Source organism: Phytophthora cinnamomi, assembly GCF_018691715.1.
Source record: "Phytophthora cinnamomi strain GKB4 chromosome Unknown Contig45, whole genome shotgun sequence".
Lineage (NCBI taxonomy): Eukaryota > Oomycota > Peronosporomycetes > Peronosporales > Peronosporaceae > Phytophthora > Phytophthora cinnamomi.
The window spans coordinates 1-14,786 of record NW_027150978.1 but is presented as its reverse complement, the minus strand read 5'-3'; the positions used below and the strand labels follow the sequence as shown (position 1 = coordinate 14,786).

At 55.6% G+C, this 14,786-nt stretch overlaps 8 protein-coding genes across 8 annotated transcripts; 6 read left to right on the top strand and 2 right to left on the bottom strand.

Annotated features, from left to right (window-relative positions):
• Nucleotides 1–64: 64 nt before the first annotated feature.
• On the bottom strand, nt 65–844 carry IUM83_15565 (Importin alpha-2 subunit; the record flags this gene model as incomplete). Its single annotated transcript, XM_067940389.1, has 4 exons — nt 65–177; nt 257–353; nt 443–514; nt 695–844. The coding sequence occupies 4 exons, from the start codon at nt 842–844 to the stop codon at nt 65–67; spliced, it is 432 nt and encodes a 143-aa protein (XP_067790562.1).
• A 551-nt stretch (nt 845–1,395) lies between these two features.
• On the top strand, nt 1,396–2,724 carry IUM83_15564 (E3 ubiquitin-protein ligase; the record flags this gene model as incomplete). Its single annotated transcript, XM_067940388.1, has 1 exon — nt 1,396–2,724. The coding sequence occupies one exon, from the start codon at nt 1,396–1,398 to the stop codon at nt 2,722–2,724; it is 1,329 nt and encodes a 442-aa protein (XP_067790566.1).
• Nucleotides 2,725–2,797: 73 nt separating this feature from the next.
• On the top strand, nt 2,798–3,723 carry IUM83_15563 (heat shock protein hsp33; the record flags this gene model as incomplete). Its single annotated transcript, XM_067940387.1, has 2 exons — nt 2,798–3,064; nt 3,145–3,723. 2 exons carry the CDS (start codon nt 2,798–2,800, stop codon nt 3,721–3,723), a joined length of 846 nt encoding a protein of 281 aa, XP_067790618.1.
• Nucleotides 3,724–4,877: 1,154 nt separating this feature from the next.
• On the bottom strand, nt 4,878–5,878 carry IUM83_15562 (putative vacuolar protein sorting-associating protein; the record flags this gene model as incomplete). Its single annotated transcript, XM_067940386.1, has 6 exons — nt 4,878–4,885; nt 4,964–5,078; nt 5,150–5,307; nt 5,388–5,452; nt 5,524–5,659; nt 5,746–5,878. 6 exons carry the CDS (start codon nt 5,876–5,878, stop codon nt 4,878–4,880), a joined length of 615 nt encoding a protein of 204 aa, XP_067790678.1.
• Nucleotides 5,879–6,042: 164 nt separating this feature from the next.
• IUM83_15561 (NLRC3 protein) lies at nt 6,043–8,476 on the top strand (the record flags this gene model as incomplete). The annotated part of the gene is made up of 11 exons (XM_067940385.1): nt 6,043–6,370; nt 6,449–6,516; nt 6,572–6,599; nt 6,673–6,770; nt 6,831–6,930; nt 7,016–7,290; nt 7,365–7,427; nt 7,857–7,974; nt 8,044–8,139; nt 8,215–8,321; nt 8,405–8,476. The coding sequence occupies 11 exons, from the start codon at nt 6,043–6,045 to the stop codon at nt 8,474–8,476; spliced, it is 1,353 nt and encodes a 450-aa protein (XP_067790679.1).
• A 277-nt stretch (nt 8,477–8,753) lies between these two features.
• Nucleotides 8,754–9,456, top strand: IUM83_15560 (Myosin-like protein; the record flags this gene model as incomplete). The annotated part of the gene is made up of 2 exons (XM_067940384.1): nt 8,754–8,775; nt 8,840–9,456. The coding sequence occupies 2 exons, from the start codon at nt 8,754–8,756 to the stop codon at nt 9,454–9,456; spliced, it is 639 nt and encodes a 212-aa protein (XP_067790619.1).
• A 3,053-nt stretch (nt 9,457–12,509) lies between these two features.
• On the top strand, nt 12,510–14,312 carry IUM83_15559 (GMP synthase (glutamine-hydrolyzing) domain-containing protein; the record flags this gene model as incomplete). The annotated part of the gene is made up of 5 exons (XM_067940383.1): nt 12,510–12,602; nt 12,672–12,751; nt 12,826–13,375; nt 13,447–13,536; nt 13,791–14,312. 5 exons carry the CDS (start codon nt 12,510–12,512, stop codon nt 14,310–14,312), a joined length of 1,335 nt encoding a protein of 444 aa, XP_067790560.1.
• Nucleotides 14,313–14,385: 73 nt separating this feature from the next.
• Nucleotides 14,386–14,786, top strand: IUM83_15558 (GMP synthase (glutamine-hydrolyzing) domain-containing protein; the record flags this gene model as incomplete). The annotated part of the gene is made up of 1 exon (XM_067940382.1): nt 14,386–14,786. A coding segment is annotated over one exon (401 nt), but the record flags the coding sequence as incomplete, so codon positions are not given.

Here is a 14,786-nt window from a genome sequence, read left to right as displayed (position 1 = left end):
ATGGGCACGGCACCGTGATTGATCACCACCTCGGTATCCGCAGAGGTGCCGGACGCAATGTTCGTCAGGGCCCAGGCAGCCTCGAACTGGAGCGTGGGAAGTCCTCGCGCTGAAGGAACTGCACGAAGATGGGCACGACGCCGGTGTCGATCACCTCCTTGATAGGCGGGTTGCGCTCTACAGCAACGCAAACACAAAATCAAAGTTAGTCGGATCTTCCCGGGCATCGCAGAATGCAGTATCATCTATTGCTCACCAATAGACAGCAGCTTGCGGAACTTGGTCACGGCCTCGAGCTGCACAGCGGCGTCGCTCGACTGGACGCCCGTGACCATCTGAGGAAGCTCCGACAGCTGGAGTAGTACGCAGCACACAATGCAAACCCCACGAGTCAGTCCATGCCCTCTCAACGAGAAAAGAATCCTGATTCTACGCTACTCACCCGCTGCAGCAGCGTCATCTCCCCGGCGGCGTCGCCCATGGCGGGAGCAGCCGCAGCGTTGTCGCCCGGCGTCTACATCGGCAGCCAAACAAGAAGAAGAACAAAAGTGAGCCACCGTCCCCTCCCAACCGAAGACACCACGCGTCTCTAGCCCTTCTAGACGCCTCCAGCGGCCGCTACGAGGATGGATAGAAGGCTGTGGAACTCTTGCTGCTGCGTCTACACTGCTAAGGGATTGGGCGCCGGTCGTACCATGCGGCGGCGCTGGTTCATGCGGTCCTCCTTGATGGTCTTGCGGATCTGCACGGTGGTCTCCATGCGGCTGCGGCGCGACTCATCGGCATCGATGCCCTTCTTGAAGAAGTTCTTGCGCTCCGGCGCCTTGCCTGCGGGGAACGACATGCTGCTGGTCGGGGCTGCGGGGGCTGCTGCGGGCCGGCGGGATCGGCGGGGCGGCTGGATGCGGCTTCTTTCCTTGTTTCCCCTCCTGGACCTCGCCGCCAATAAAAAAGCTGGGTGTGGTCCACACCCCGCAAAGAAAACGGACCCATACAATTACCGAGAGGTTTTACGGCCTGTGGAGAAAAACCTCGACCGACTTTCCATGCACTCAAATGATTGCCGCATAAAGGCACGACCACGAAATCATATTCGGTGCAGTCATTTCAACACTTACGTTCTTGAAGTCGCCAAAAGACGCGGGGCGGACCACGTGCGTGGCCAGTTCGTAGAGCAAGACGCTGCTGCGGGAGTTTTGTTACTGTCGGTATTGGAAGGCAGCGCGGCATCAACGCTGCCATTAGCCCGCGATCTCAGAAGGCGATACGTGAGTTGAGCACTTTGAGAGCAGTGGGTATCGGGGCGTGGTCGGTTAAAGCGTCTGAGAGTACGTGCAGACTCCTATAGCTAGAGAAGCTGTTACAGCTGCAGTCTTCGGCACAATTATTCAAGTGATGAAGTCGAGCGGCAAGTTGGCCGCGGCAGATGCGATGCCTTCATCGTCGTCGTCGCGCAGCGTGGTGATCCACGTCTTCGACGAGTACCGCAAGAGCAGCAAGGAGTTCACGTGCCAGCGCGACCTGCTGCTGGCCAAGATGAAGTACTTCCAGGCGTATCTGAACGAGGCCAACGAGCACGACGAGATCGACATTTCCGTGCACTGCGACGTGGAGATCTTCGAGCTGCTGATGGAGTACATGCACCAGCGCCCCGACCACGAGTGGCGGCCGCGCATCACGCTGGAGAACATCGCGTCGATCCTCGTGTCCTCCGAGTTCCTGCAGATGGAGGAGCTGGTGGAGGAGTGCGTGGCCTTCATCTCGACGCGTGTGCAAGACTTCATGCTGCTGCGCGTGGACTTCGGCTGTCTGTCGGACACCACCATCGCCAAGATCGCAGGCAACTGCACGCCCGAGCAGCTGCAGACGCTGCACGACCCCAAGGACAAAATCCTGTCCAAGCTGCGGCGGAAAAAGGTTGAGGCGCTGGTGAAAACGCTACAGGAAGGCGGGCGGCGTCTTGAGCTATGCGCGAACTGCGAGCTGCTGTTCATCAAGGACGACCAAGAGAGTGCAGGCTGCCAGAAGGGGAAGCGGCAGATCGGCGTGCACGGCGAGCTGGTCGGATGGCACCAAGCCAAGACTGGGTGGCAGGTTGAAACGTTCTTGCGAGAGCTTGGCGCTAACAAAGGCATCTCCTGGAGCGCGGCATACTGGTACATCTGGGGCTCCACCAAGTGCTTCCACTGCAGCGTGTGCAAGCAAAAGTGCAGTTTACTCGAGCTACGAGACTGTGCCTACCATCCAGGCTCGATTGTCGATCACGGGCCCGCCGCCAAGTATTCCTGCTGCAGTGCGAGGATATTCAGCGCCGATGAGATCTCCGTGCGAGGGTGCAAAACCACCGCCCACGTGCCACTTCAAGGTGACAAGAACGCCGAGGTGGACAGCTTCAGCAATGTGGTAGCAGCCCCCAATATGTGGGAGCAAATCCGTGCGTGCGAGAAGATTGCAAGAGCACAAGGGCCTCCGTCGAGTGCGGATGCAGGTGGCGGCGGCCGGGTGGACGTGGCCTCGCTGTTTCCTCCGCCCCAGACCAGGAAAAGTGGCGGCCCCGTAGTCGAGCGCGAGCCATCGTCCAGACGGCTGAACACAGCGGGTGACGGCAACTCGTTGGGCTACCGGAAGCAATGCAGGGTGCTGCAGCTGCAGGAGAAGGATCGTGTTCGTTGCCAGGAGATCGCGCGGCAGCTCGTGCAGCAGCGCAAAAAGGCAACTTCCTGACTCCGTGTACATGTACCACACATGTGGTACATCCGAGTGGATGGCAGTTGGTTGTTGACAACTTGCTGGGAGGATGTGGAAGCGGCCGCTGCGCGACGTGGTGGTGCGCTGCCACGTGGGCAACCTGCGCGTGTCCGGCGTCATGGCGCGCAACGCGGTGGAGGAGGTGGCGCGGCGCTGGGAGCTGCCGCTCGCGTCCGAAGGGACGAAGCTCTGGGGCGAATACATGGCCGGCACGGCCATGCTCGGCCTCCTTTTCAAGGGCGAGGAGCGCGTCAAGATGATGGTCAAGACGCCCAACATCCAGGAGCTCTACGTGGAGGCCATGGCTGTCGGAGAGGTGCGTCGAGCACAGTCGCATTGTACGGTGCTGTGACTCAAGCCAGCGGTCTCATCGGTGTGATACCTTTTGTCGCACAGGTCCGAGGCAAAGCTGTCTATGTGGACGAGTCTCTCGCTGGAGCACCAGAGCGTGGAGGACACATGCACATTTCCAAGATTTTGTATGGCGCCGCCAAGCCGTACAATACCTCCATCGAGGCTTCTGGGGTTCCTGAGCTGGACTGGCAGCGATTTTTCGACGTTTCGGAGCAGGTCCCGACTATCGTGCGTATTGACAGCGCGGCGAACGAAGACCACACGCGCAGCTGTGGCCTTATCGTCCAGAAAATGCCCCCGACGGAGGCTCATGAACGCCACTACGAAATTGAGGAATTGGCATTCGACAAGCTTCCGTTCTTCGCAACCGAGTTGAAGAAGAACGCGGACCTGCTGGAGTACCTGAACGAGTTGATTCCTGGAGCTGACATCACGGATAAGAACTGCAAGCGGGTACCGCTGGATTACTACTGTCGCTGCTCCAAGGACAACTACGCACAGCGCCTCAAGGATATGGGAGCGACTGACCTCAGGCAGATCGCAGCAGACGTCGGCAACGCCGGCGTGGACCTTACCTGCCATTTTGTAACGATGCACACCACTTCTCTGCTGACGAGCTAGAAGGTCTGATCGATTCGCTGTCCAAGGCATGATCGCTCGCACGTTAGCAACGAAGTAGTATATCAACACGGTTATAGACAGATGAAAATGACGGAATCATCTGCCTAACCGTTTATCTAGCCTTCTTGTCCGAACTCCTGGGTCCACTTCACGAAGCGGTTAAGCTCGTCAGAAGCAACCGTCGCGCTCGAATGCTCCAGCACGCGTACAAAGTCACTCTGCAGGAAAATATCAGTTAGACGCTCGCCCAGTAAAACAAGCAGGGCAAACGAGCGACAAAGATCTTACCATTGAGATCATGGGTGGCCGGAGCTTTTCGTCAGAGTAGCCACGCTCCGGTAAATCGTATAGACGCATGCGCAGCGCCCCGCAACGCCGGCATGGAGCCTTGCAGTCGGGACACTTAGGGCGGCATGTCGAGAGCTTCATGTGGCAGTAAGCGCATGGCGGGTCATCTTCACACGGTGTCAAGAACGGACCATTCCGTACGGGGTGTGCCTTATCATCGCACTGTATGGGAATTTCAATGTCAGAACAAAGCATGTCTTGCGATCTCTTACAACAATATCCTTACCGGAGTGAAGAACTGAGCTTGTTGACACTTTCGAAGAGGTTCCATTAGCGCGTCTCGGACAAGCACCGAAATATCTGAACCGGAAGAGCTATTGAAAAGCAACCACGGTCAGTGCGTGCAACCAGCCCACAAGTGAAATCATTCGTACCCCTCCGTTTTTTCTGCGATTGCAGTGAAGTTTGCATCACTCAGCTCGTTCGGTGTATCGCCTAGGTGAATTCCCAGCATCACCTTCCGCGCGTCAATGTCAGGGAGAGGAATGTAGATGCGTTTTCAAATCTGTAGCAACAATTTCATGCGACTATCAGCATCCCTTTCGTTCCTCGAAGTCATGCTAAAAGCGAGAAAAAAACCTACCGACGTCGCATTGCTGGGTCAAGCTCCCAGGGTACATTGGTAGCCCCAAGTACCAGCACGCCATCGTGATTGTTCCCGATGCCTTGCATCTGCACGAGAAATTCGTTCTTGATGCGGCGCGTGGAGTCGCTTTCTCCCTCGGATCGACTCGAGCAAAGCGAGTCGATTTCGTCTATGAAAATAATAGCGGGCTTCTTTTCGCGTGCCATCTCGAACAGGTTCTTCACCAATCTAGCAAACACGACATGCACAGTAGATTAACAACTTCCCGTCTAGTCATATCAAACGTACCGATCTAACTAAACGTACTTTTCACTCTCTCCTGCCACTTGGATACCAAACTGGAAGACGACACGGCGAAGAACGTTGCGTCCGCTTCTGTTGCAACGGCTTGTGCTAGGTAGGACTTACCCGTACCCGGAGGCTGCGCGCGAAATATCAACAACACGTCAGAAAAAACACCTTTAGCGCCTAGTAGCATCTACGAAATCATACCCCGTATAGCAGGATGCCCTTCCATGGACGCCGCTTTCCCGTAAAGAGCTGCGGGAACCTTGCAGGCAAGATCACGGCCTCTTTCAGTGCCTCCTTTGCAGCATCTAGCCCAGCAACGTCATCCCACTTAACATTGGGCTTCTCCGAGACGACCGCCGCTGCGAAATATCCACAATATCAATTCGAAATCGCATGGGTTAGCCGCAGTAACACACAGGCCCCGCAGTGCGCTACCTACAGGCCAAGGAGCCGCGTAGTTTGGCAGTCTCCGCGTCCGTCTCGTCGTCGTCGTCCTTCTCACCCCTGCAAGCAGCCAGCATCACTCAGTACGTGCCTCACCCCACCCCTCGGTTAGTTGCAGCAGCAGCGCTCACTTGTCCATGTCCACAGCAGCGGCCACTGCCTTGGGGGCGTTCTCCTTCTCCAGCATCCCGCGCAGCTGCTCGGCGCGCGTCATGTAGCCCTCGACGCGCTTCATGATGATCTCCTTGGACGTCGGGTTCTTCTCGTCTGCAGGGGGCGGCAACAGCGTCAACACACACAGAACCAGCTCAGCGTTTTGAACTTCCTGGCTCCAGCCCCAACTTCCAACGTACACTTGACGCCGACCATGAAGTGCTCCAGCGCCTTCTTGTACAGGCGAAAGGCCTCCTGGTAGTTCTTGCTGTTGTCCTCATTGATGGCCTGCGTCACGATCTCGATCGCCTGCGGGATGAACTTGTTCTCCATCGCGGCCGCCAGCTTCCTCTTGATGCACTGCGGTAAGCTTCGGTCCGTGACCGTAAAGGAAAATCCATCGCGGCGTAACTGTTCTTTCATTGGTCGAAAATTGACTTTAGTTTCAACCTATCAAGGGGCGCGACCATGTTGAAGTCGCCGATCAGTGCGCAATTATGGGCGTGGGCCAGTCGAAGGGAGGCGGCGGCGTGCGCTGGAAGCTGCAGCCGCTAGTGCCGCGCTCGTGGGCAGAGCTGGAGCAGCTGCACCTGCGCTTCCAGCAGGAGGCGCACCGTCGCCGGGGCGACCCGTCCTTCCAGTACTTCCTGCCGTTCCCGGTCTTCCAGACCATCGTGGCGCCTCTCTGCCCGGACAAGGACAAGCTGCAGCTGCTGGCCATGTTCGAGGCGCTAGATGTAAACGGCAGGCACAAGCTGGCGGTCATGGACTTCTTCAGCGGCCTGGCGCTGCTGGTGGACGCCAAGAAGCCCCAGAAACTCGAGTGTGAGGAGGATCATGCCTGTTGCGGGGAGGAATAGAGTCTAACGCTACATGCTGCTGCTCTCTCGTTGCTGGCTGCAGTCGTGCTGTCTTTACTGGACAACGGAGGCCTCAAGACCCTGAACAAGTGCGGAGCTGACGATGGTGGTGTCGGCGGCGTCCAGGGGGCTGAAGATGTTCGCTCCCGGGGCCGACGTCTTGCAGGAGTCCACAATGAGACCGCTGATTCGACGTACGGAACCAACGGGTTGCGTTGTTGCGTGTGTGTTCGGGTCTGACCGCGTATCCATGTTATGGTGGCACAGGCTTGTTTGGAGATAACGACGAGGTCCTACTGCAAAACGTTGTCAATAAAGCTCTCGCCGACCCTGAAATCCTGTTCTTCATGAGTGATCTTGAGGCGGTAGGAGCTATTTGTATGCGGTGGAGAAGCCTTGATGTCTCATGTGTTTGTGCTTTGCAGGGTGTAGCAACATCGTCCGATGAACTATTGATACAACAGGGAAAACTCATGCGGCATATGGCCTACCTGGACTACCAGGCTGCCCGTGTAAAAACGACAGGTACAAATGCAGACTGAACTTGGATATTAGATTTACACCCAGCTGAGTTAAGCCTGGCATTTCTTGCTATGATGCATTATATCAGAAGAGAAAGGAAGAGTTTCAGCTGCAGTCCCTTTCAGTATTGGGCCCAACAAAGTTGCCGAGAGCCAACGAACACTAACATCCACATCGGCTCCCACCGCTGAAAATTTTGCGCGCAGACTCCAGAGTATTGTGTGCCCGCCCCCTCCCAAGGGGCTAGGACAGTCGATGCGCGTGTTGTCAGCAGTTGAAGTCAAGAAGTATGTGGACGCTCGCACCCTTCAGCGACTGGTTCGTGCTGTTTCAGATGGCGGGTTGTCACTTTCAACGATCGAGGTTCGTTTGCTCAGAATCACGTCCGAAGCTTCAGGAAAAGGACTAATGGTGGTGTTGACTATTGATTGTTTTAGGCCGCAACACTCATAGGGGATATGGCAGTTGACCAAGTTGGACTTGTGCGGTGTGGTGATATCGTACGTGTCTTAAAAGCATGGGTGCAAAACCGGCGACGAGAAAAGCCTGAAGCGCTATGGGAAATCGTTGGTGATTACGTTGTGGATGCAGTGAAAAGTATTGAGAGGAAAATGAATTCCATACTCTCTACGTTTGTTGGAAGGACGACGAAGACACTGGGGCCTGGCGCATGTCGGAGAACTACCGTAGCTAAAGATCGTTTGGTGGAAAGTTTGCAAAATATTGCGCAAACTCCCGATAGTGACGATGGCGAGCTCCAGTGGAATATTACCGTTCAATTTGGTGCGTCAGATGTGCTAGAGGAAGCCCCAACGAGCTCTCCAATCACAGCGAAGGTGGGTGCACCACCGAATAACAATATCCGATTCCGAATTGGGGTCCACCCACCAGGAAGTACGGATCGTGACGCAAGAACAAGGACTGATAAGGTCCAGTCAAAAAAGGAAAGTCAAGTTGATTATGATAGTGACGAGAGCCAACCAGAAGAAGTCGACGATGAATCCATGCGCCTGATCATCAATTTTTTGCTGAATCCGGAGATTACAGGTAATTACTGCTGCTGACTCTAATTTCAGTGCAATCACTCTTAACATCATTGCTACCTGGTGGTGACAGATGAGGATGGTATTGACTTGGCGTCATCCATGGAAAAATCACTACAACAAGAGCAAGTGTGGCCCTCATTTGCGTCATTTTGGACAAAATTCTCAGGTGCGTTGTCGTGAAGTAAAATGCTACGTTGGTGATCCTTTTAAACTCATCTAGCTGTGAATCTCTCTGCTGCAGTAACCGTGCACTCTGCGGTTCGAAGTGTTGGAGGCATTCAACCCGTTCTTGGCAAGTATCTTCGCGTATGCATTAACTTTCGCGAAGACTTCGTTTCAAATGTGGAGGTGGGTGGTCTGAATCGTTTTGAACTACTCATAAAGTCTTCTTTGAAAACTAAAGGATCTAACGACTTCGCTTCAACACACAGGAATGCACGGGCACATCTTTTGCGGCTGGGATTCGTAGCTTTTCGTGTTGGGTGAACTCGATCGTTCGCTGATGGATATCGTCAAATCTTCTAAGGAAATGGGGATGCTTCTCCACAACCTTGGAAAAAGGCATAATCGAGAATGCGCCATGAGAATGATTTTTGATGCGTTTGATGCAGATCACAGTGGCGCATGGAGTTTGCAAGAATTTAATACGTTCCAGCAGGCACTCGGAAAGGAAGCTTTGCTAGAAGTCACAGTAGCTGAGATATTCGGGGTACGTCGACGATTTCCTTCGAACAGTTCATTGATACGTACGCGAGTTATCCCGCTACAAAATTGCTCGAAATGATTCGCCAACTAGGAATCGGTAGGTCACGAAGTTGTATCTCTCAGATGGAGAAGCATCGATACTGACATCGTCTTTTCGGCAGGATCGCTGGGTGATGTAGTCAAAGGATCCATTTCCATTACGTCAACGCTGAGCGAGCCCTGCATAAAGCCTCTAGGCGCACTGCTGAGCTCGCTGCGCTGGGGAGACGCGGGTTGGAAGAAACTGTTATTTCTTACCAGGAGTACGAAGGACCTCAGCCTCGAGCTCCAGTTTTCCAAGCTTGCAGAGCTTGCGCAAAAGTACTCCGACCATACCACGGAGCTAGGCTTCCTACTGGATCCATTGTTTGTGACCTCGTGGATAGAGCGACTGGAGGAGTTCGTTCAGCCTATGCATACAGAGCACGCGAAAGATCGACCCTGCCGAAGTATTTTCTGTTCCCTGGAGCGCGAGGTTAACAAAACGGAACAGCAACTGGAGTTCGATGATCAAAGCCGCAAGTTACCCCGTGGTACATCAGCTCGCCGTGCGAAGGGTATAGCTCCGTTTCTAGAAATGGCTAAACTGGTTAAAGCACACGTTCGTGGACCGGAGTTACTGGAAGTGCGCAGCAAAAGCGTTCGTATTGCGTGCGAGATCGATAATTTCTGCATCGCACCATCGAGCGGTCCTAACCAGGATGACAACTCAGGAAGAGAAGAAAACATGGTGACATAGGTTAAATTTGGTGCATAAGAATAGGGAACCATTCCCGGCCACCTTGTGGTGAATGCGAGTGAAATGATATAGAGACGGTGATTCAAAGGGATGAATCGCACGCATACTGCTGCAGCAGCCCCAAAGGAGGAAGCTGTATTGTCATTCTCGAGCGATGAGTCGGAAGCTGAATTTGCTCAAGCGCTACAGGACCGGCATAATGGCTTGTATCAGGATGCAGCAGATGCACTGGAACGAATCATCGAGGTACAATGCAGATCCTACAAACTGCACTCTAACACGTCGTACTAATCCAATTTTGTGACAGCGAGAAGGCGACTCTGAAAGACTGTGGACTGAGCTAGCGCACACGCAATTCCAACAGTGGGAAGCTCACGTCAGGGTGCTGCATATGCCTTCCATCCTTGAGATTGCGTCGACATCAGAGTTGAAGCGACGTCGAGGCTCCAACAGTGATGCCAAGCCAATTCATACTATACTCCTCCAGGAGGCTTATAGCACTTTCCTTATTGCGATGGAATACCCAAACAGCAAATCGAGTCCTGAGCTGCTGCTTCAGCTGGCAAGACTGTACATCGAGTTTGGGTCGTATCGGGAGCTCTTGCAGTATGCACACTGTTAGTGGAAGGGTATCCGACGTCCCTGCGGCTCAATGAAGCAATCTTCTTGTCAGCACTTACAGCCTCAGCACTAGGGCGACATCGCGAAAGTGCTCAATACTTCCAATATTTAGCCGAAGGGCAGGGGCCGTCATCGTCGTTTCCGTATCGTATCGCTGCCTACCAATTCAGTCTCCTAGCAGCGTTGGAGCTCGCGCATATACCAGGCATGCGTGCCTTGGAGCGTGAGACGTACACCCAAGCTTACAAGGCACTGGTTGCTCTTCCACCGGTATTGCCGTCCGAGAAGACTGCGCACACCTTGTATACAACATCACGGAAGAATGAGGAGCAGCGCACGCTGTTGTGGTGCCGTGACTTGCAGACATGGCTGGATCTTGCCCAGCGACTCGCAGGACCAGCCAACGCACCCCATCTCGTAATTTTGGCGCTTCGAGAAGCTCGCCGCAGGATGATGGCAGCTTCAGGGGATTCCTGCTCCAAAACTGCTCCTGGAAGGTGCTAGTCTATTGCGAACTGGAGATAACTTGGCCGCTGAGAAAGTATTTACCGAAGCACTTTTGTTGGTACCTCGTGATGTGTACTATAGTGCCCGTCATGAACGATTCTTGCTGGATATATGCAGTCCGTCGTGGCGTTCACAGTTTGCCTTAGAGCATACGAGTGCTGCACGTTTACAAGCGTTTCATCGGCGATGCAGAAGGTTGGATCAGTGGCGCAGTGGTGTAGCTTATGTTCTAGAGCAACACCATCATTCCATGACACTTCGAATTCAATGCGCATGGCGAGGATTTCAAGCACGAAAAGAGCTTTCAATCTTGCGCGAAAACAGCGTGAGAGGGAAGCTCAAGCTAACGCGGCCTTGGGTAAACAGGACGACAGGCTTATCCAGCGGCGTTTGGATGCTGCAGCGAGAAAGATCCAATCATTGCTTCACATCGCACGAGCTAAGCGCGCACTGCGTGCTCTTCGAGCACGGAAAATCGAGCGTGAGACTCTACTAGCAAAATTTGTTGGTCGTCGCACAGAACTCGGACAACTTGAGTCTTCCGCAGATGGCGGAGTTTTGTTTGCAGCCAAAAGCAGGAACGCCTCGATGCTGCTGTACAGATCCAGCGGCAGGTTCGCGCCTGGCGTAGCCGCAAACTCTGCTTTCAATTGATGCTATTGCGTCAGCAACAAAATAGTATCCTACAACAGTGCCTGGCAAAACGCTCGACATCCCTGGTTTTACGTGTGTTTCAAGCCTGGAATATCGAGCTCATTAGAGCTCGTAGTGAACGCGACCAGGCTTCGCGACTTATTCAACGTAGATTCCGCTCACGGTTAGCAGTGCGCCAATATCGTGCAGAACTTCGTCGCCACCGGGCTGCAACCAGCATAATGAATCGCTTGCTCTCAGATCGCAGGCACCAAAAGTTGTTAAACACTTGGCGGGCGCTTGCAAACCACGCGCTCGTGCGTCGTCTGCGCAAACGCGGTGCGGCTACAACCATCCAAAAGCACGTACGTGGTGCACTTGCCCGACGGCAAGCTAAGCGGCTTCGTACACGTCGCCGACGTGCTCTCAACATTCTAGGAAAACTTACTCGTTCACGCAAAGCTCAGCTCTTGCAAACAGGATTTGACCTACTTTGTCGGCACGTTCAGGAGTACCATCGAACAAGAAATGAGGCCGTGATACTCATACAGGGACTTTTCCGGGGCTTTCGTTGTCGTCAAAGACTGCATCGACGACGAACCGCAGAAAAGCTGGTAAATGGGAAAGTCACATTTGGTAATGGGCTCAAAGGCCAGTCGCCGGACATTGTGCTGTGGTCGTGCCTATTAGCACTTTCACGATATGTTTGCCAGCGTGATGCCGCAGTCATTCAGTTGCAACTTTGGTGGAGACATCGGACAAAACATTCTCGAATGCTTCGAGCGCTTAGTAAACGAGCAGCCCAGCGTCAACTCCTGGGCACACTTCAGCAAAGTTTTACACCCTTGCCAGGAGTTTCTTTCGGGAGCTTCGTACTGCATGCAACGCCAAAAGGCTCGACAACATACTGCAGCAACCAAAATTCAACGTCGTCTACGTTACTGGCTGATGCGTCGTAGATACCTCAGCAATCTTGACCGGTACTCTGTTGCTGCCCAACGCGGTGAAAAGGCAGCGAGAAGATAGTGCTACAAAGAGTACGTCGATTGTTTCATGGTTGGCGAGATTTGTCTATAGAGGCACGGCGAATGCAGCATGAGGCAGCTTGCTTGGTGCAGCACACCTTCCGACGCCATCGGGCTCAGCGCCAAGCACGCGGCATCATTGCCAAAAGGCAGCGCAGGCGAGACTTTGGCCGCAGCCTCTCAAAACCACTTGAATGCTGTTTCCGTCAATGGGAGACAGTAGCCCTGCTCGAAAAGAGCGTGCTACGTGTGCGTAGTTCATCACTAATGGGATCAAGGGAGACCACGCCTGTCAGCGGCAAACGTAAAATCGGTACCTCTTCTAGTGGCAAGTTTGGCAAAGCCCTCACGCTCGAGGAGGTAAGCTGGTGGGATGCATCTTGCCGGCGCGTAGCAGCGTTCACTAACCCACCGATGTGTTGATGTCAGCGCGCCGAAATACCGTCGATGCTTTTCTACACAATGCTAAACCGTGTTCGCCAGACTGGGGTGTGTCAGCTTTCGTACAGGTAAGCAACATCAACTGCAGCATACTCTACCGGAAGTTTGGCCCACTCATTTCTGAACACTTCCTCGCATCCAGTGGCGGCACGGTGTTCAAGGGCGCCCAGCTCCGGCAATTAATCTCACTCGCTACGAGCATAATTGCCGACGGCGGTGGTGGCCTCCAAAGCGCCAATCCAGCTCCAAGAATCTCTCCTCTCAACCTCAACGAGCAGATCGTGGAGGCCCTTGACGTCTGCTCGAGCTGTACCACCAGCTCGTGTCCCGTGCAGTCGCTCATTCTGTGCAACGCGCCCCTGCGTCCTTCATCCGCGTCCGTCCTCGCCGCGATCCTGCAGCGCAGTCGCCGCAGCTCGAGCCTCGCGCTCGTGTCCGTGGTGCTGGCCAACGTGCCGCTGGCGTCTGCGTCCGTCGTGTCAGTGGCCTGCGCCTTGGCTCAGAGCCCGAGCTGTCTGCAGCAGCTGGTGCTGGAGCGCTGCGCAGTGGGCAGCGCCGGCGCGGCCGCCATCTTCGAGGCACTGGCGCACAACCGCGCGCTCTGGAAGCTGGACCTCAGCGGCAACCACATCGCGGACGCCGCCTGCCCGGCTCTGGCGCACGCACTGCTTGGCTGGCGGCGCCTTGCGCGTGTTGGCGCTGAGCCGCGCTGTCGGACCGCGGCGTGCTGGGCTACGTCGCTCCGGCGCTGGCCTCGTCGCAGCTGGAGACGCTCGCGCTGCTGCAGAACCCGCGCGTGTCGTCCATGGGCGTCGCGGCGCTGCGCCAAGCGGCGGAGGCGGCGAGCGCAAGTGTGTCGTCCTCTGGGCCCCAGGATCAATTAGGGCTGCGAGTCCTTTCGGATTGAGCGCCCGCGATTGGCCGACCAGATGGCTACATGTAGCCATGTGAGGCCTGCGCGCGCTGATTGGCCAGATTGGCTGGCTGGTGGAGCACCCTCGGTACGTCAGTGTGTCCGCTTGACCTGCTGCTTGGCTGGCTCAGAATTGAACACGCCGACTTCCGCATCACCATGGCCGACGCTTCCCCGTGACCAACCGCAAGCAGGTGGCCATCCTGGACTTCGGCTCGCAGTACAGCCACCTGATTGCGCGCCGTGTGCGCGAGCTGCACGTGTTCTGCGAGCTCTACTCGTGCCTGGTGAGCGCCGAGGAGCTGCGCCAGCACCAGCTCACGGGCATCATCCTGTCGGGCGGCCCGCAGTCCGTGTTCGATGAGGGTGCTCCCCACGTGGCGCCCGAGGTGTGGCAGCTTATCGAGGAACAGAAGCTGCCCGTGCTCGGCATCTGCTACGGCCTGCAGGAGCTGGCCTTCACCAACAATGGCAAGGTGGCGCCCTCGCAGCACCGCGAGTACGGCAAGGCCATCGTCACGCGCAAGAGCGGCGTCGACTGCGGCGGCCTGTTCGAGGGCCTGCCCGACGAGTTCCAGATGTGGATGAGCCACGGCGACAAGCTGCACGCCCGCCCGGACGGCTTCGTGGACATCGCCACGACCGAAAACTCGGAGCACGCCGCCATTGTCAACGTGGCGCGCAAGTTCTACGGCATCCAGTTCCACCCGAGGTGACCCACAGCCCGCGCGGCAAGGACATCCTGCGCAACTTCGTGGTCAACATCTGTAAGTCTCCACCGACTGGGACATGCGCAGCATCGCCGACGCCTTCATCGAGGAGGTGCGCGGAGACCGTCGGCCCCGAGGGCCACGTCATCGGCGCTGTGAGCGGCGGTGTCGACTCGTCCGTGGCCGCTGTGCTGCTGCAGCGCGCTCTGGGCGACCGCACGCCGTGCTCATCGACAATGGCCTGCTGCGCAAGGACGAGGCCACGGAGGTCGTCGACCGCCTGCAGACGAAGCTGGGCATTAACCTCAAGTGCATTAACGCTTCGGACCGCTTCCTGGCTGCGCTCAAGGGCGTCACCGAGCCGGAGACCAAGCGCAAGACGATCGGCAACCTGTTTATTGAGCTGTTCCAGGAGGAGGCCGAGCGCATTCAGCCGCACCCGTGGACTTCCTGCTCCAGGGCACGCTGTGCGGACGTGAG